This window comes from Myxine glutinosa, chromosome 8 (assembly GCF_964187855.1).
Source record: "Myxine glutinosa chromosome 8, kmMyxGlut1.1, whole genome shotgun sequence".
Lineage (NCBI taxonomy): Eukaryota > Metazoa > Chordata > Myxini > Myxiniformes > Myxinidae > Myxine > Myxine glutinosa.
The window spans coordinates 88,813,978-88,834,039 of NC_136268.1; the positions used below are offsets into that span (position 1 = coordinate 88,813,978).

At 45.2% G+C, this 20,062-nt stretch overlaps 1 protein-coding gene across 1 annotated transcript in view; it reads right to left on the minus strand.

Moving 5' to 3' along the window:
* Nucleotides 1–20,062, minus strand: part of LOC137432687 (SH2 domain-containing protein 4B) — a 145,956-nt gene that overhangs the window by 94,188 nt on the left and 31,706 nt on the right. The window contains exons 3-4 of the mRNA XM_068124797.2: nucleotides 12,834–12,933; nucleotides 7,121–7,283 (exon numbers count right to left, since the gene is read on the minus strand). Of these exons, the coding sequence (XP_067980898.2) occupies nucleotides 7,121–7,283; nucleotides 12,834–12,933 (263 nt within the window). The remainder of the gene's footprint in view (nucleotides 1–7,120; nucleotides 7,284–12,833; nucleotides 12,934–20,062) is intronic.

A 20,062-nucleotide genomic window follows, 5' to 3' on the forward strand; every position in this document is an offset into this window, starting at 1 on the left:
ATGGGAGAGGAGATCAGAAGAGGAGTGAGTGAGGAGGTCGGAGGAGTGCGCGAGGAGGTGAGGCACTGTAAGGAGCACATGGAGAAGGAGGTGAGAAAGGGGACTGTAAAGTTACAGGGGGGCATAGAGGTCCTGACGCAGGAGGTGGAACAGCTGACGGAGGGACAAAAAGAACTAACGGAGCAGGTTCAAAGGAACACTGCGGTATTAGGAGGGTTAAAAGTGACACAGAAAGAACTAAAAGACGACTTGATAGCGACAAAGAGGGAATGTCAGATGGTACGTGAGGGACTGACAACGAGGCTGGACGAGGTGATAGAGGTTATGGAGACGAAGGACCGGCAGGTGAGGACGCACATGGAAACGGTCAAGGTAGCCTTGGAGGACGAGCTTGAGGATACGTACCGGGGAATAAAAGAGGTGAAGCAGAAACTAGAAGAAGTGGAAGAAGGGATGAGCGAAATTAAGAAGCGACGGAGAGGGGATAAGAAAGAGATAAAGGAGGAAGTAAAAGAATTGGTCCAAAGTCTGTGTTTGGATCGTGATGATGTGCTCATTAACCGGATGAGGGATTCGCAGGTGATGGAGGAGAAGCGAAGAGGAAGAGGACCCGGTGTAAGTGGTGACCAATATGGTCGTGCGTATGATGCGCCAGGGGATTTAAGAAGCTTGGGGGTCGAGATAGACCCGGGTGTTCGTGAGAGGCCGTTGGTGAAGTGTGCGACAGGTCTGGTGTGCGAAAAAGGAGGTGTGCGAGAAAGTCCGACTCTGGGGTGTGTGAGGAAAAAGTGCGTGCCAAGGAGTGAGTGTGCTGGCGAGAGTGAGTCGGTCGTAGCGCGTGTGCGAGGGGGCACATGGAAGCGCGGTGTGGTGAGTGTTACAGAGGATGTGACGGGAGAGTGTGCGCGAGGAAGGTGTGTGACGGACAGGTGCATGGGGAAAGAGTGCGCTGTCAAAGGCAAGGAAGAATGCACAGCTGTGGTGAGTGTTACAGAGGGTGTAACGGGAGAGTGTGCGCGAGAAAGGTGTGTGACGGACAGGTGCATGAGGAAAGAGTGTGCTGTCAAGAGTAAGGGTGAGTGCGCTGTCAGGAATGGAGGTGAAAGTAGTGAGAGTGACATGGAGCGTGAGTTAGTTGTGACAGGTGAGCGAGGATGTACACCTGGGATGGAAGGATGCACACCTGGAATGGTAGAGCGTGAGTGGGAATGCACGCTGGAGTTGGTGGTGAGGCACGTGGTTGGGTGTGCGAATGAGAGCACACCTGTGATTGTCACAGAGGAGGTGACCGAGGAGGGGGCGCAAAGAGGTGTATTGGTGAGGTGTGCTACCAACGAATGTGTGCCAAAGTGTTCGGTGGTCAGGTGTGTGACCAAGGCTGTGAGTGGAATGGGTGTACCTGGGTGTGTAAGGAACGGTACAAGGAGCATGGAAACGGCTGGAGGTGTGAGCAAGGAACGGGCTGCGGGGTGTAAGCAAGCAGGTGAAGCATCGACGGTGACCGGGTTAAAGGTTAGGTCGACTTTTAGCCGAAGCGGGCCCTCGGTGCGTGCCGGGTTTCGCGTGCCGCGAGAACCAGCGGGGATCCGAGCCACGGCGGGTTCGAAAGGACCGCCGTGCGCGATCCGTGCCGGGCCTCGCTTTGAACGGCCGCGTCCTTGCTCCACTAGGCGGAGCGGGCGGCCCGATAGAAAGGGTCGTCATGGCGACCACTTTTTGGTGAGACGTGCCGGCAGGTCTAGATCGGGGCATTGGATGGCTCCACGCCGAGGTGGTGTGTGGGATCTCGGCACGGGTAAGCCCCCGTCCCTGCACCGAGTGCCGGACGCATCCAGCCGCTGGCACAAAACAACCAGCATCCATTGCTTGGCTTTACGAAGCCGGGCTTTGGACAGGGATTGGCGCACCGAGAGGTATTAGTGAGTAGACTGGGTGATGAGGTTAGTGTTTTGGACCCAAAATTAGAGAAAAACAAAATTTGATGATTGGCAAGGGATTGGCAGTAGTGATTGGCAGATGATGGGCAGTGATTGGCAAATTTTTAATTTGTTGAAATTTGACGTGCAAAATTGATAGTGAGAGACCCCCGATGTGGTGGGATGGCAAATCCACCATCCTTCCCATGCGGGGGGGCAAAGAAGCAATAGCTTATGGGGTGTATGGCAGTGAAAACTAGCCCGGGGGGGTTAGGATATTGTGTGTAGGGATCTAGCGAAGATGACAGTAGGTAACGTTAAGATTAGTTAGTGACTGATACCTGTAGTGGGGACGCAGGTAGATTAGTGTGGATTATAATGACGTGGGAGCGCAATAGTTTAAAGGGACGACTGGGAAGCGCAAGTTTCAGAAGGGAGTAGTTAGCTGAGATGATGCCGTGTGTGTGTGAGGATGGAACAGGTGTGATTGCACAGGTGTGCAACTGGACAGGTGTGTGGAGCAGTGTATGAGTAGTGAGTGTGTGGATCAGCGCGAATGCGCTTGGGGAGAGAAGGGTGCCGGTGGCACCAGGTGTGAGAGCACAGGTGTGCAAGTACAGGTGTGTGGAGAGAGTTGGAGTAAGTGGTATGGAGTGGTGTGCGTGGTGCGAAGGTGTGGATGGGGGAAGAGTGGACCCCTTTCACGAGTACCCGGGGCGGGTAGTGTAAGTGTTAGGTAGAGGGTACAGGTAAATTGTGGTTGGATATTGGCATTTGTGGTGCGGTTGCAGAATGGTGTTGTGGATGGGTGCATTAGTGTTGTGGAAATGGCTGGGCGTGTAGCCTGTTAGTGTGTGTAGTTGGTTGGGCACTCCACCACTGTGAGGATGTCGGCCAGGTGAGGCCGCAGGTGGGCTCTGGGAGCCGGTAGAGTTGTGGATGGGGCCCGAGGATCCGGAGGATGGACCCGGGTAGCCCAGTGCCAGAGAGGGCACCGAGTGGGGAGAGTGCCAGAGGGCCTTCCCCAGGTAGTTAGGTTAGGGCAAGGAGCAGGTAAGCTCGGAGGCAACTGCAGTGGTGGAGGTGTGCAGGTGGGTAGACCCACTGGGAGAGGTACACGCCGCAGCCCAGAAATTGTGCGAGGGCACCGGGAGATGAATCGGGGGAGTGAGACCCCAAATTGAAGAGCACCACAGTTTGGCCAATGGGAATTGGTTTTTAGAACCCATAGTGTAAGAGGGCCAATGGTTTGGCCGGAGAGAGACCCCGGGTAGTGTAAAGTTGTTAAAGTCATTTAGGAAATAGTTAGGATTGATGAACCTGTCGCACCATACGCAGCCACTTACCTGTGGTGATGATGATGACTCCACACCTGTGTTTTCTTTGTTCTGTGTGCAGGAAATGAGATTGCTGTGAGGATTTGTGAGACGCATCACGACGTGGATGAGACATTGGGGTGATTCCATCTCTCCCTCCCTAGGAGGGACTGATGATGAATTGGTAATGGCAAATTATGATGTTGAGTTGGAGATGGCAAATTTTGATGAGAGTTGAAAATGGCAAATTTGATTGGTTAGGAGGGAGAGAAGACGAATTTGGTTTATGGGAGGAACGGGGAAGACAGTAGGGATGTTTTTTGATTTGTAAAGTAGATGTTTATGGGTAGTGTTGTGTTTTGTGGATACAGTAAGGGGTAAGGGAGGGGCCATGTAGGTTACCTGGTGGGGGGGGGGGCGTACGATAGGAACGTACCTGTCTCACCTGGTTCCCATGTGCCCCCAGTGTGCGTTACCTTATATTGCGTGCACTTTTGCGCCCTTACCACCTTACTCACTTGTTTCTTCTTTTGTCTCCCACCTCCGAGGATCTGGCTTTGGGGTAGAGAGAGAGGAGAGAGAGGTGCTGGCTACGCAGTTGTGGGCCTGCACTTTCGCTGTTGGCTGCCTGGATCGATACACCATATGGACCGCAATGTTTGTGGCCACCCACAATGGACCGCAGTTCGTTTGCGGCCAAGCACCACCCGGGGATGGACCTATGGGTCAACGTGGCACCTATGCCATACAGGTGAACCACTTATAGTTAACACCACCAAGTGCACCACAAGAAGAGCAAGAGACACCTGCAGGGTTAGGGGTTGTCGAATTTATTTTTATTCCAATGAACAATGGTGACTGCACCGATTGGTGGTGGGGTGGTGCTTTTGATGCTCGGGAAGGGTGCTCTGCACGTTATTAAAGGCCGTCGGCCACAGAGCACTCGTGGGTTGGTGTATCGATGTTGGCAAGCGCGCTCTCTCTATGCATAACATCTGCATGTGTTCCTCCAAAGACAGGTCCTGGATCGTAGTGTAAATAGCAGCATAGTCTTGTAAATAATGCTCCCTACCGGCTGTATGTTTAGTTTGAGAATTCTTTCCGGATTCGGTTATCCTGTGGGTGTGTTTCTGTGAGGAGAAGGGTGCAACGTCGCAGGGGGACATATTTACTCATTTGTGAATATCTGTAAAACTGTCGCACTCAGGGTAGAGTTAATAGTAGAGGGAACTACATTGCGTGCCACACTAAAGTAGGTAAAAATTTATCGGGTCGGGACGCCCCGAGGGTAGAGAAGGGTGCAATGTTGCGAATATGGAATTTGGCCTCCATATCCGCTTGTAAATATTCCCCTATTTTCTCCAATACTCCCCAACTTTCCCCAGTCCCCCATTCCCTAGTCCCATTGCATGTAAATAACAATCAGTAGAGCCGACCTTCCCCTTATTCCCCCATTAAATGTCGTGCCCAGGTCCACCGCACCACACGTAGACAACTTTCGGACATCTTCCTAGTTATTCTTATTCTATGTCAGTTAAGGCCTCGTCTCCATTAATTATGACTCTTCGTTGCACCAGAATGTGATTATATGGCATCAGTAGTGAGTTTAGGACCTTTCCCATACCTCCTTCCATCTTCCTCCCCAACAATTACAACAACAACAGAGGAGATGGCGGCGGAGCGGGGGAGGATGCGTCCTCACACCGGCTCGATTAGCTCCAGACCATGCGCTCCACGGGGTTACCCCGAAGGGGCTGGCTGTCAGCTCCTCGTCAGGGGCGGAGCCAGTAACCCCCCCCCCCCGCACGCACCCAATGAGAAGCAACGTGCCGATTCCACGAGGCGGAGCTAACGAGCCGAGGGCGTGTCACTCCCCGCCGGATATACGCGGCCCCGCGCCGGATGTGACGTCAGATTCGCCCCCAGCTGGAGAAAGACGGACCTGCGAGCGCTGAAAGAGATGCGCCTCAGCTTGGAGACTGGAGAGAGAAGCCACCGCCACCCCCAGCGCGACGATACCTCCCCGCATCTCTGGACCGGACCGAGTCGATTCTGCCTTGAGCCAGGAGTGCACCTTGAGCCATCGATACCCGCTGTCCTTTTCATCAACCCCCGTGTGAGTCAGCATTTTGTCCCGTGTGTCTGTCGTCTGTCCGGGGTTAATATAAGAGTGTGTCTAAGTGCCTGTCTTCCTGTAATATACCTCTAGCCCCTGTAATCTAACCTTTTCCGTACGAATATACTTGAGAATCGAAACGTTGGTGTCGTATTGTGTGATTGTAATCCAGCCGGGTGTCTTCTTTTTCTTATTGAGCCAGCATAGCGCGGCTAGTCAACGTTCGGGCACAATCGGGTAACTTGTACGGATACGGCGGCCATCCCGCTCGGCCCACCATACCATCAAAGTCGTATCAGTAACAATATATATATATAGATGCACATACATAAACATACACTCATACATATACGCCAAATGTTAGGCAACACCCATGGTTGTTTGATGTACAACAATGCAATTGCCTTGGGCCAATGTCAACATTCCAAAGCAGGTCAAGCACTCAGCAAGGTAATGCAGTCAAAATGCACGTTCATAGTTACAACCATCATTGCCAACCTGTTCAAAACTCGAGACCAACGAACAAGCCAGAGGAGCAACACAATGGAATGTTATAATCCACATTAATGAAATTCCTACTTCTGGTACGAAGAAAAAGATACAGCTTCTAACCAGAGAAATCTGGTTCAACCAGAGAAATTTTCACATCAGCTGATCAGGCCTGACGGTTGACCGATGTTTCGGGCAGTACTTGGTAATGTGTTGAGGATGCCAGCAACAACTCACCTACTCTTCGTGAAAGCCATCGTAGGATCTTGGCATCAACATCCACCAGCTAATGCTACCAGTACCAGATGGGACACTCAGCTCAATGTCCATCGAAGGACGCACACTTTATGATGCAACGCTCTGCGTATGTTCATACGTCTTCATAGGTTCAAGTGACCATCCGTGACCGTTTTGTCTGACAGTGAGGACACTATTGTCCACAAATAAGTTCACACATTCACTACACGCAGTGTTATTGTTGATATTTAAAGGTTTCAAAGGTGGTAAGTTTCTTTTGCGTTTCAGTGTATATATATATATATATATATATATATATATATATATATATATATATATATATATATATATATATATATATATATACACATATATATATATATATATATATATAAATAAATAAATATATATAAATATATATAAATATATATAAATATATATATAAATATATATAAATATATATATATAATATATATATAGATGCACATACATCAACATACACATACATATACGCCAAATGTTAGGCAACACCCATGGTTGTTTGATGTACAACAATGCAATTGCCTTGGGCCAATGTCAACATTCCAAAGCAGGTCAAGCACTCAGCAAGTTAATGCAGTCAAAATGCACGTTCATAGTTACAACCATCATTGCCAACCTGTTCAAAACTCGAGACCAACGAACAAGCCAGAGGAGCAACACAATGGAATGTTATAATCCGTGACCATCTGACACATCTGACACGTCTGACACGTCTGACAGTTTAAAACCAGGTCCAGAATCAAACCCAGACTAGAAAGTGCAAAGGCAAGTGTGCTACCTGTGCACAATCCTATCAAGGCATGGATACGCATATAAATCAGTACATTAGCGTCAAAAATGTTAGGAGATTCAAAATGCCAAAGACAGTTTTTAAACAAAGATGGATCCACAATGAACATTATTCCAAATTAGTGACAAAATGCACGTTTTGTAGTCCATTATAATACGGGGCCACATCCTCAAGATGCAGAGAATAGTTTGTGAGGAAATTAGTGTTCACAAACCTTCGTACTCTTTATCTCGTGAGGAGCCTTGGCCTCCCTTTGCTCGTCTCCACTCCCCCGTTCGTTAGTCTTCTCCAGTTCTTTCCGCATCTCTTGGGTCATACAAAACGCCCTGTCCTTGGCATTCGCCTCTTTGAACCGAGATTTCTGCTTTACCTTCAACCTGGAAAAACCCCCCAAAAATGGTAAATTTTCACAACTAACCCTCATTTGATTAGAGTGCATCTCCTTGTAAAACATCCAAGGCTAAGTAAGGAAATAGGAGAAGAAAATATCAAAGAAACACTTTTGTTTTTCGTGTTACAATTATGGAAATAGCTTCATTTGAAATGGTGACATGAATAGTCTTCAAATAATCTTGCAACGCATTTAATGTGTTGCCCACTTAACTCGATTGATCAACATTTGCAGTCCAAGTTTGCTTTGCGATCGTTTAGGGTTTGTTGTGAAACATTAAGCAACTTCTCAAACTCCTTCCTTCAAATCCGCCTAGGTTGGTGTTTTTTGTTGAATACTCTCGCTTTCATGTGGCTTCACACGACAAAGTTGATTATAGATAATATCCTGGTGATCTTGGGGGCAATTCATTCTATCCTCCGTATAGGGACACCAGATGTCCTCAGAAACGGTTCAGCCATTCCATGGCAGCACAACTCATGTGGTATCTGAGGTTGCTCTCAAATATTATAAAAACAAAAATGCTAAGCCTAAAAATAACTTTTTAAAGGGGCATCCTGTAACTACACAGCATCACAGTTATGCAGTTCCATAAAGTCGTGGCTGACTTCTGGTAATATTTGCGATGAGATTTCTCCAAACATCCGCATCTTGCATCGTTTCCTGAAGCTCTGGCAGCGACCGCTTGGTTGCTGCCTTTACAACATCAATCCAATGCATAAAAGGTCTCACTCTTCCTTTCCTTTCCTCAATCATACGCAGCATGGCTGACTTACCCAGACTTTTGTTTTCTGCCCACATGACGTGTACAAATTATAACAGTTTCTGTTTCAGCATCAGTGCTTTTAATTTCCTCAAACACCGATTTGTTTCTTTTACTTGCAGTCCATGGAATTTCTAACATTCATTCCCAACATCAATTCCAAAACTCCAACACTAAGCACCACATTTCAATACTGTAAATCTTTCTTTCTTTATGTTTCACTGTCCATGACTCACATCCATACGTTGCAACTGGAAATACCAGAGCCGTTACCAGCTTCCTCTTAATTTCTACTTTGACATCTTTGTCTTTCCAGATCATTGTATATTTTAGATAAAGACCAGCTTTTCACTTTCCTCCTTCACTGTCTGCAGCAATTTCTTCAAGTCCTCTTTACTTTGCAAACAGAGGGGTATTGTCAGCATACCCCTTAAATTGTGGATACATATTCCTCCAATCCTGACTAAAGCACCTATGTTATTAAAGTTTGATTACTCCCGCCAGGGAGTAATGCATTCGATCGTGTCCGTCCGTGTGTTTGTGAACACGATATCTGGAAAAGTTCTGAACGGATTTGGATGAAAGTTGGTGGGATGATTGCCCTTGGGATAAGGAAGAATTGATTAGTTTTTGGTGAAGCTCAGGATATTATTCTGGATCTAGGAATTTTTTGAAGGATTTTTTTTACCATTGGAAGATAGGGCTCAGCAGCGGCCACCCACGGCGGAAGTATGCGCTCTACTGAGTGGCGTTCTAGTTTTCTCATGAGGTTCTCACAATCAAATGCCCTCTACACTGAAAGAGAGGAGGGAGGGAAAGAGGGACAGGGAAAGGAGGAGGAGGAGGAGGAGAGAGAGAGCAGAGAGAGATAGAGATAGAGAGAGAGAGATAGAGATAGAGAGAGAGAGAGAAGAGAGGAGGAAGAGAGAGAGAGAGAGAAGAGAGGAGGAAGAGAGAGAGAGAGAGAGAGAGAGAGAGAGAGAGAGAGAGAGAGAGAGAGAGAAGAGAGGAGGAAGAGAGAGAGAGAGAGAAGAGAGGAGGAAGAGAGGGAGAGAGGGAGAGAGGGAGAGAGGGAGAGAGGGAGAGAGGGAGAGAGGGGGAGAGGGGGAGAGAGGAGAGAGGAGAGAGGAGAGAGAGAGAGAGAGAGAGAGAGAGAGAGAGAGAGAGAGAGAGAGAGAGAGAGAAAAGACTGATAAAAGAAAAAAATAGTAAAATACAGTACTACATTATCGAAGAAGTAGCCAGAGTGAAAGGCAGTCTTTATACAAGGTAAAGTTGATTTTTACCCCACGCATGTGCAGCAAAAGCTGGGTGAAACAATTAATTCCCTTCTGTTTGTCTGCCGACAAATGTCAGTTTATCATCGAGGAACAACTTAGTTACAATTGAATGTTATATTTTCAACATTAATCGAAAAATGAACATGCAGGTTCAGCAGCATTTTTGCTTTGAATTTGTCTTGTGCACATGCGCAGAGGAGCGAGATAAAATTTTTACTCTGTCTGCCTGCCTGGCAGTGAAACAAAACTGAAAATAAATAGCCCCGACTGTGCTGACAGTCATCTCTTGAGGTTGTTGTTCAGACCTCTGCTGATTTGGGAGGACCCCACGGGGAGCCTCCTGATTCTACATCGAAAAATCAAAGCCAGAGAGATTGTGCAGGCCATCAAGTAGGAGGGCTGTATCAGGGTTCAGAGCAATCGGTTGGTAAATAAGGGACGAGCATGGATCCGAAGTTTGGGGGGAGGAAGGGGGGAGGTGAGGTAAACCCCCCTGGGAGCACCCATGATGCAAAATCGAAAAATTGAAGCCCAAGTGATTGTGTGGCCATCATCTCGTATTCATGTGTCAAGTTTCAGAACAATCAGCCGGGTGATAAGGTGTAAACCTTTGAGAAGATCAGAGTTCAACTTTCAGTTCTGGCGCTCTCAGCGACAGCATTTCTTCATGGATTTGATTCAGTCCCGTCATAACAGCCAGTCCTACTCATCAAAACAATTTGCTCATCCTCAGTTGCAATTGGGTGTTTTCAAAACTGGGCCATGAGAGAGGGGGAAGGCTCATCATCTGGCACCATAGCTGTATCTCTTGGAGTTCTGATCATGATCGTTTTATTCGCATGTATGGAAGTGGTTTGCATTCTTCCAGGCAGTGTCTATACCAGATGAATGATCCTAGCCATTGTCTTAATAAGCATCAGAGTATATGATCCAGATCTGTACATGTATGATGTTAGCAATATGCGAAGCATTCAGATGTTGGCAGAAATAAATAAATAAAGAGGAAGAAAATGACAAGTACCAACAAAAAGTATCAATGTGTAGTTCAGCAATAGCATAAATTTAGAGAAGGGCAAAGTTTATAATAAGCGGTTGAAAATAAATCAACAAAAGCAATTGTGCAGCGTGGTCAGCATTTATTTAGTAGTTGGTACAAACATTACACAGGATGACCCATAGGTAGCACGCCTATCTTTCAGATCTCTAGCGTGGAATAGATTCCTGACCCGACTATAAACTGTCGGATTGGTGACTTGCAGGCTCTGATGGAAGTTAAGGTGGATGTCCCATCTACTCGCCTTACTTGGTGGAAGTTAAAGATATTCCAGTGTCCTTCGCGAAGAGGAGTCGAGTTAATGCCGGCACCCTGAACAGATTCCAAACACCTCCCCTAAATTTCTTGCCAACCCACAATTGCCAATTGTTGCGACTATACCAATACCCGAGTGAGTTAAAGGATGCCTTCTTCCTGCAGTGGACTGAAAATAGGACGATGCGAATGAACACCTTGCATATCAGAAGGAATAAAAAAAAAACACCTTTAGAGGCCATTTTTTCCCCGCAAGCGGGGGTTGGCCTTTTTCGGGAACTGTGGTTGTTGTTGTTTTTCGGTCCCCTTTTTGAAGCAATGTTTTACGGCCGGATGCCCTTCCTGACGCCAACCCTTTTTGCCGCCTTTAACGACAAGCAGGGAATTACCAGTGAACTGGTACTCAATTTGCCGACCTCGGAAGGATGACAGGCTGAGTCAACCCCCCTGGCGTTAATTCAGCGATTGACCGGGATTCGAACCCAGGATCCTAGGATCCTAAGCTGGCACCCTAGCCGCTAGCCCAACACCAGGGATATCATATCAGACATATCAAAGGGATATCGTATCAGACATAGCATATCAGAAGGAATGACGTATCAAAATGTGTATGGTCCCTTGTATCATTATTCCAATAGAATCGCAAGGCAAAATCTTTAGGCAACATCCATCTAATGAGAAGGAGATTTGGCACATCACAACGATGTCATATTTATATCCCATCCCTCTCGCACAATGACATGTACAAAGCAGAAAGAGCAAGAAGAAATGTAAATTTATGCCTTTCCCAGCAATCTGATGGCAATTATTCAGACTCAAAGGCAATACGGGCCGTTTTACATTAGTTTTCACAAACTCAGTACGATAAAACACATTTTTACATCAACAATGCACAAGGGCAATACATTCTCATTATTGCATTGTGTGAGTGGACCATAGCTTTGCAATGAGACAGAATCACAGTTGCTTTTGAAAGTGTGTGGCATGGAGCTCAGCACATGACCTTCACAGACCAGTCAAACTGTCTCTTGCCTCCAAAGCAGCAAAGTTATTGACGCAAATGGCGCACACGCCCAAAATCCATGCTCTTGGCATGTGGGCAGGGCATGTGGGCAGGGCATGTGGGCCGAGATAATGGTTGACACCACAACAAAGAGCATTTTGTGCACATCAGAAACCTCTTTGCACAAATTGTTTTTGGCATTGAAAAAGGATCACAAGAATGATAAATAACAGTTATCACGCAACTTGTGTCCACCCTCTACAAGTTTCCCCGAAAAACAATATACAGTACATTGCACACAAGCATTATAATGCTGTTTTAGAACAATATGACGAATTAAGTAATACAAACATAGGTTCTTGAGTTGTAGAATTTGTTTTTCTAAGCATCTTTCAATCTGGATTATAGTGCCAATTGCCAATACAACAAACACCACTCTCCTCCTCCTCCTCCAACAACAACACGAGCAACAACTATTTGGGACGCTTCTTCGTGGTGGTTGTACCCCCCAATGCAAGTTGGGGGCCAAATATTCCCCATTCTTCCCTGCTGCCTAGATTTGTCAGGGCAGTGCGGTCCCTGGGCCGAATGGTCCCCATGGACTGGCCCTTTCCTTCTTTTCCCTGTCTCTAACTCTGTCATGGTCCTGACTTTGTGAAGGCAGGGGAAACCATTTTGGATGTGGGGGATATCTGGGTCGCTCATGGGAGATCGATTGGTTATCTCTGTGCCGCGGGCTGGTTCGAGAGAACTGTAGGGGCTATACAATAACAATAACAACAACAACAACAACAACAACAGCAACTACTACCACACAAGCATTTTTGAAACAGCCAATAAAAGTGGGAAACAAAATAAAAAACGAGTTAAAACAAAACACCACCACCAGTCCACCACCAAATAGCAAGTCAACAGACAGATGCTGACAAATGCATTGAAAGAAAAAAAGAAGACATTGCTTTTGAAGGGCACACATAGGAAGGTTGGTAAGAGTTCAATCTGACTGACAGATCACCAAGGCAAAACAGCAACAGATAAGAAGTATGCATATTGATAATTATAATCAACACAGTGTATGCAACTTTTCATCTTAATAAATGTACATTGTTATTTCAGGGTCTGTGCAAGGTTTAGGTGCTTAAGCTTAGTGTGAAGGTGTATTCGCGATGTACAAAACTTACAGGTGGTTTCCACTTGTAAACAGTCCTGGGTCATCCCCCAAAACACACACCCAGACCTCTCCGTCAGATCCAAATTGCCACTGCACTTGCTTACTTTTTTCTGCAGAAGCAAAACCAGAAAGATAAGGAAGTTCAACAGTTCAACTTGCAAATCCATAACATGCATGTAGATCCCCCAACCCAGACCTAACAGCCACCTTCGAGAGATTTTTTAATCCAGACCACAAAGGCCCAATAAAACTGCACATTGTCCTGTTACTGCCAGGAAATTATGATAGAGGGGTCAATATATGGTTGAACCCCCAAAAAATTGATACAAAAGGTTTTCCAATGGATTCTGGTACCATTGGGCATGCTAAATAACATACTAAAAATCTAGTAACATCTGACTTCCGGAAAGGGGTCATTTTCAAGATGGCGTCCAAGATGGCTGCCGGGAGCTTAAAATGGCCATATCTCAATTATTATTCAACCTAGAAAGGTGGTTTTGGTGTCTAACCCTAGGTTTTACGGCCCAAGGAATCCAATTGAATCAATAAAATTACCATCAGTTAATTATTTATTGACAAGTCCAAGATGGCATCCCAAGGTGACATCCTGATCCACTAAAATGGCTCTGTCGAATAGTAGTCAACCTGGAGAGATTTTTTCAGTGTGTATACCTAGGTTTAAGGCACCCAGGAAATCATCAAAATTACTTAAATAAGCACAAAGTAATCAGGTAATCCAGTAAGCCAGGTTTACCAGCCCATTAGGCATTTGTTGTCTTATACAGTTAGTCGCTATTCATCGTCATCCTCCGACTCACCAGCTAATGAACCAAGTGTGTGTTTCAGATTGGAGATAAGAGTGTAATGTGTCTACACCACTGCCACTTGTGACTCCAGTCCACAATATTCAGTGATCATTACAGACAAAGGTTTGTACAAAGCTTGAGAGGTTATGGCAAGGGACAGACTATTTTCTATTGGGGAGGGGGGGGGGACTGAAAAATCTGACAAACAATTTATTTTCATCTCAAAAGGAATAAGTATATTATTTGGTACATGTATGCAGAAACAAAATCCATATTTTTTAGACATTTCCAAAAGAAATGTACACAACTTTTCCCAGCTATAGCCTGGGGGGGGGGGGGGGGCACTCCATGTGTTCAGGGTAGTAGGACTGTGCCACCCATAAGGGCTGGTAAACCTGGCTTACTGGATTACCTGATTACTTTGTGCTTATTTAAGTAATTTTGATGATTTCCTGGGTGCATTAAACCTAGGTATACACACTGAAAAAATCTCTCTAGGTTGACTACTATTCGACAGAGCCATTTTAGTGGATCAGGATGTCACCTTGGACTTGTCAATAAATAATTAACTGATGGTAATTTTATTGATTCAATTGGATTCCTTGGGCCCTAAAACCTAGGGTTAGACACCAAAACCACCTTTCTAGGTTGAATAATAATTGAGATATGGCCATTTTAAGCTCCCGGCGGCCATCTTGGACGCCATCCGGAAAGGGGTCATTTTCAGGAAGTCAGATGTTACTAGATTTTTAGTATGTTATTTAGCATGCCCAATGGTACCAGAATCCATTGAAAAATCTTTTGTATCAATTTTTTGGGGGTTAGGTGAGTTTTTTTCGTATATTGACCCCTCTATGATAGTATCTCTGGCTTTCTTGCTCCAGAACCTGAGAGTAGTTAGAGACGGTTCTGAGAGCTCTGTAGGATGAGTTCACATCATCACGAAAGGGGGGCTTTAAGTCTTAGGAGCATATGCAGCACAAAGCAATTTAATTATAAACACCTGCACCATGTCCACATACCTAGTATGCTGTATCGAGGTAATAAACTCAATCTACGCTCTTGAATACAAGGATGCATGCATTACCCAAGCAGGGATTTTGTAAATACAGTATTGCAGATGCTGGCTTGCTCAAAATATTTGTCAAGTCAACATGCCAACCACCTGCCAACACTACCTGCAGGAGTATGTCCATGAATAAGCAAATGTTTACCAAGCTACATTTAAGCTATTCATCAATGTCTTTCACAATAACATACACATCACTTAGTGATAATAATTAGAACAGAGATATTGCTAATGCATTAGATCCACAACCAGCTCCTGGTTTATTGACCTTCAAACCGGTTTTTGTAGAAATATACTGAACAGCAAAAGAAACGTCAGTCAGAATCAATATTTTGGAGTCTTTATTTTCAAGTCATGATCAACACGAATTGAGATTTAGGATCAACATGAAACATTACAGGTATGGTCACCACAGTTCAAACAATTTAAAAAAAAAATTATTTTTTATTTTATTTATTTTATTTTTATTGTGGCATTTATTGTGGCACCACAGTTCAAACAATAATGTGAAATATTCTGAATAAGAAAAACACAAGACCAGGTGAGAACAAGTGAGGTCAAAATCAGTATCTTGTGTGACCCCCGTGAGCGTTGATGACAGCCATACATCGTCTGTACATGGAGTGGATTAATCGGTTGATGAAGGCATTTGTCACTTGGGCCCACACTGAGAAACGCCTGACTGAGTTGAGCTGCAGTTGTCGGCCTTGGTCGAACGTCATTCAGTCTTCTTTGAACCTCGTCCCACAAGTGATCTATCGGGTTTAAATCGGGGCTGAGCGCGGCCAGTGCATGGTTTGGATGCCATTCTGTTGCAGGAAGTCCCTTGTTGCTCTGGCAGTGTGGGCACGGGCGTTGTCCTGCTGGAAGACATGATTTCCGTGACGTCCAAAATGTGGCACAACGTGAGGTCTGAGGAGTTGATCGATTTAGCAAGCGGCTGTGACACCATTGCCTCTTCCTGGACCAATATTCTGGAACACCACAGGACCGACTTTGTGATTGAGAGCAATAGCACCCCATACCATGATGTTTGGACCACCCCACGAGTCTCTTTCCATCACACAGTCATCTGAGTAGCGTTCCCCACGTCTACGCCAAACTCTCACTCTGCCATCTGCCATGGAAACACAGTATCGGCTTTCGACTGAGAAAAGAACGGTTCTCCACTGCTGGTAACGCAACTTTTGATGCTGTGTGGCCCACTGTAGTCGGTCAGGGCAGTGTCGAGCTGTAAGAATGGGGCCACGATACGGCCTGTGACAACGGATATCCCTGTTCTTCAAACGTCGACGGACTGTATCACCACTAATGTGTCTGGTGGGTTCCAACTGTTTGTCTTGCAGTTTCTGTAGCCCTGGTAAAGCGATCTTGGATGTGATGACGCACAATCTGTCGATCCTGTCGTAGTGTTGTTACCCTCGGTCTGCAACTGCGTGGGCGGTCATCGGTGCTGTTGGTGGCCTGGTATCGTTCCTGTAACCTGTAGATGGTTCTCACGTTGACATGGAAAGCATTGGCAACCATTCGTGCAGTCTGTCCAGCATGCAATCTTCCAATAGCCTGGTCTCTCTGAATCTTCGTAAGTCCGGGCATGGCGCTGGCATCGAAACATGAATGATGAACACACGTTTTGGGGTGCCTTTTATAGGGAAAGTCACAAGGAGACGCACGTGCATTTTGATTTCCATGGGAATCATGCACGACTTTGTACCATGGTCGTTTTTTTGCCTTCGTTTTGGTGACCTGTTTTTATCCACGTGTGCACCACTGTCGGTAGTTAGGATTAAATTTAGATACAGACTAATGTAAATAACGAGATATCTAAACGAAATGCATTGATATTTCTATGGGAAATGTTCAGGAATTATTTTTATGAAGTGACGTTTCTATTGCTGTTCAGTATATATGACTCGGAGAACGGACAACAATACCAATAGATTATAAAGGCCCAAACAGATGAAAATGGCAAAAATAAACTTTTTGTTATTCTCTACAGTTATAGGATGTTTGTTAGCGACAAACCACAAAAGGGAGAAATTATAGCATTCTGGCAATTAAGGGATTGGATACATGCCACATTAGACGAAGTTGAACATGACTGACAAGAAAAACAGGAATATTTAGAACTCGTTTTTATTTAAATAATAACTAGAGAGTTCATAGAACACCTTACTCAAGGCTCGAGGAACAAGGACATGAGCGGGGTCTACAAGCGGCAAATTTGATTGGTCATGATGACGTAAAATGCAGTAACATTTTGTCCAAGTATTACTAAACAGAAGGGTTTTAGAAGTGCCAAAAAGGTGATTTTTGTGTTCTACGGTGTTCAAGTATGTAATTCAATTGAAATCAAAGATGTTGAAGGCCACAGAATAAGAAATTCCGAAGTTTACCACCGTTGCTGTAGCATCTTTTACACGACCTTATTTAACACGTTACATTAGTTCTTCGTGCCTGTTGTGTCCGCCCTTTATGACATCCTGATAAACAGTAAGAGTCCTGTTTGGAATGATTTTAAATTTTGTTTGACTGCCAGACAGAATTAAATAAATAAATAAATAAATCTTACACTCATCTCTGCATGTGCAATCAAGACAAATTCAGAGCCAAAGTACTGCTAACATACATGTTCATTTTCCAATTCATTTTCTTGAGACACTTTTGTCATTTTCCATGATAAATAACAAAGGTTCAACAACACAACAGACGTTTGACTCATTTTTATACAGTAAGCAAATTGTGGTTTCTGCAAATGCTAAAAATGTTACATTTATTCAACACTCGTTTGGACAATCTTATCAGCTCTGCATGTTCCACATTCACAGCTGCTTCCATTTCCTTAAAGCTTGCAGTATTTGCAATTGCAATTTTGCTCCATACTGTATTTGTCAGGCACATGGATTGCAACCAACCTCAAATTCAGCAAAGGATATCTGAGAAGTTGTGCTTCATTCTGTTGCTAATCCACCCACAATAAATGCAAGCGAGCCGGTGACGCATCCGGCAAATTGGAACACCCAATACAAGGGCTCTCGGGAATGGATTAGCAATTAAAACTACCATTAGAAGAACCCAACATGGCTACAAACATAAAACAAGCCTCACCTTGAATGGAACAACAAAGCAAAAATGCATCAAAGGGCTTTAAGTAAGGGTGATGAAACGCTCAAAGGGTGATGAAACCAAAAACTTTTGTGATTGGGCCAAAAGTTTTGAATTTCCACAACATGAGCTTGGAGCTCTGCAAATTAACAAAAGGTAAAGAAATAAAGCAATTTGAAGTAGCTAAAATCCTGATGCCTTGAAACAAACCCAATAAAGTGTGAGAGGAATCTGTGCAAGCAAATTATGGGCATCATCAGAAATTCACGCTTTTATGCGCTTTGTGCTTCACAACATGATTCAGCAGCCTTGTATGCTTCATGACAAATAGAAAAAAACAATTTGAGGTCTCTTAAAAGGAACGTCAATGCAGGCCATTGGGCCCATTAAGCCTGGGCAATGGTTGCCAATGCACTCGACCAGGGTTTGAACCGCCAACCACTGACCTCCCGGACTCAGAGCGGATGCTCTAACCATTACAACACCGAGTCTTGTTAATGAAAAAAAAAACTGTTCTAAAAACTAGCATGGCACTCGGTAGAGCGCATACCTCCACCAGGCTGAACAGGTTGTTTTGTATCGCGATGATAGGCCGGATCTGGATTCGGACCTGAACCAAAATATTCAGCTTGTTCTTGTCACCTAACCAACTCATCCACCAAGTTTAGTCATAACTCTCCAATAACTTTTTGAGATATCGTGCTATGTATCGGTTTTAGCCATATCCCACAATGGTGAAGAATCACTTAAAAATTAAATAATTCTCGTATCCGAATACATATTCAGATCTTCACCAAAATCGAATTGATTAATCCTCGTCACACACACACAACCTGTCCACCAAGTTTCATCCAAATGTCCACAATTTTTTGAGATATCGTGCTATATATCCCAATTGTGAAGAATCACTTTAAAAATTCTACGAGCCAGATCCGAATCCGGATCTTCACCAAAATCAAATCATTTCGTTCTTGTCGCATGCACTACCTCTCTGCCAAATTTCTTCCGAATCTGTCCACAACATTTTGAGATATCTTATTCACAGACAAACAGACAGGGGTGAAAACATAACCTCCATCCACATTCGGTGACGGAGGTAATAATCTGCATATATTATACATTTAGAAGCACACGTTGCTTTTGAACTGTTTCGCAGGAGCTCAATATCTCAAAGGGTCAAAACATTATTAAGAAAAGAACCACCATACGCAATATATTGTCGTGTCCACCCTGCAGTGAAGACCTCAGGGCGACAGATGACCAAACGAGCTTCAACTCCAAGGCGTATACCCAACTATGGCGGTACCTTGTGCATGCGTGGGGCACTGGGGCATAGTGGAGAGCAGCGAGGGCTTACCTGCACGGATGGACACGGCATGGGGGTTATCCGATCCTCACAACAAATAAACGTACAAGACAGGCACCACAAGGAAATACAATAAATAATGATTTAATGAAAATAAACGCAATACAATAAAAAGGTAAAACTAAATTCCTAAATGAGGGAACCTCCACTCAGACACAATTACAACACAAGGGGATTATAAATGAAAAATAATGTGTAGTGTAGTGTGGTGCGTTGGCTAATACTCCGCCTGGCATCCTTGATCGTCCGAGGTAGTCACAGGTCTCGCATCCCTGCGCAGGGAAACACGCATTGGCACAAAGTCGCGTTCACTACCAGCCACCAATGTGAAGGGAACAGGCCAGAGCTCCACCCTCGTCCTTCTCGCTCGGTTGCACCAAGCTCCAATCTTCCCAGGCACGCACGACATGAATAGCAGCCGTCATGAGCGCGCGCGCGCGCGCACACACACACACACACACACACACACACACACACACACACACACACACACACACACACACACACACACACACACACACACACACACACACACACACACACACACACACACACACACACACACACACACACACACACGTCTGCCTTTTCCGTAGCCCGGAAAAGGGAGAGCAAAAATGTGACTGCCCAGCACAAGAGAGACAAGGCAACTCGAACCGCCTGCCACGAATGCCGGAACAGAGCCAGAGAGGGAAGTGCGTCCGCTTGTAATGAAACCCCAGGACAGAGAGAGGAAATGGAGGAACGTGTCCTTTTTACGCCTCGGTCTCGAACATTCTCTCTGACGTCACACTCGCTCCAATCGCCAAGCGCCACCCGCTCACCCCAACTAATCATCCTTCGGGGCGTGGCCTCAAGGCCACTCTTCATGCCCATCGAGATAATTTGAGCTG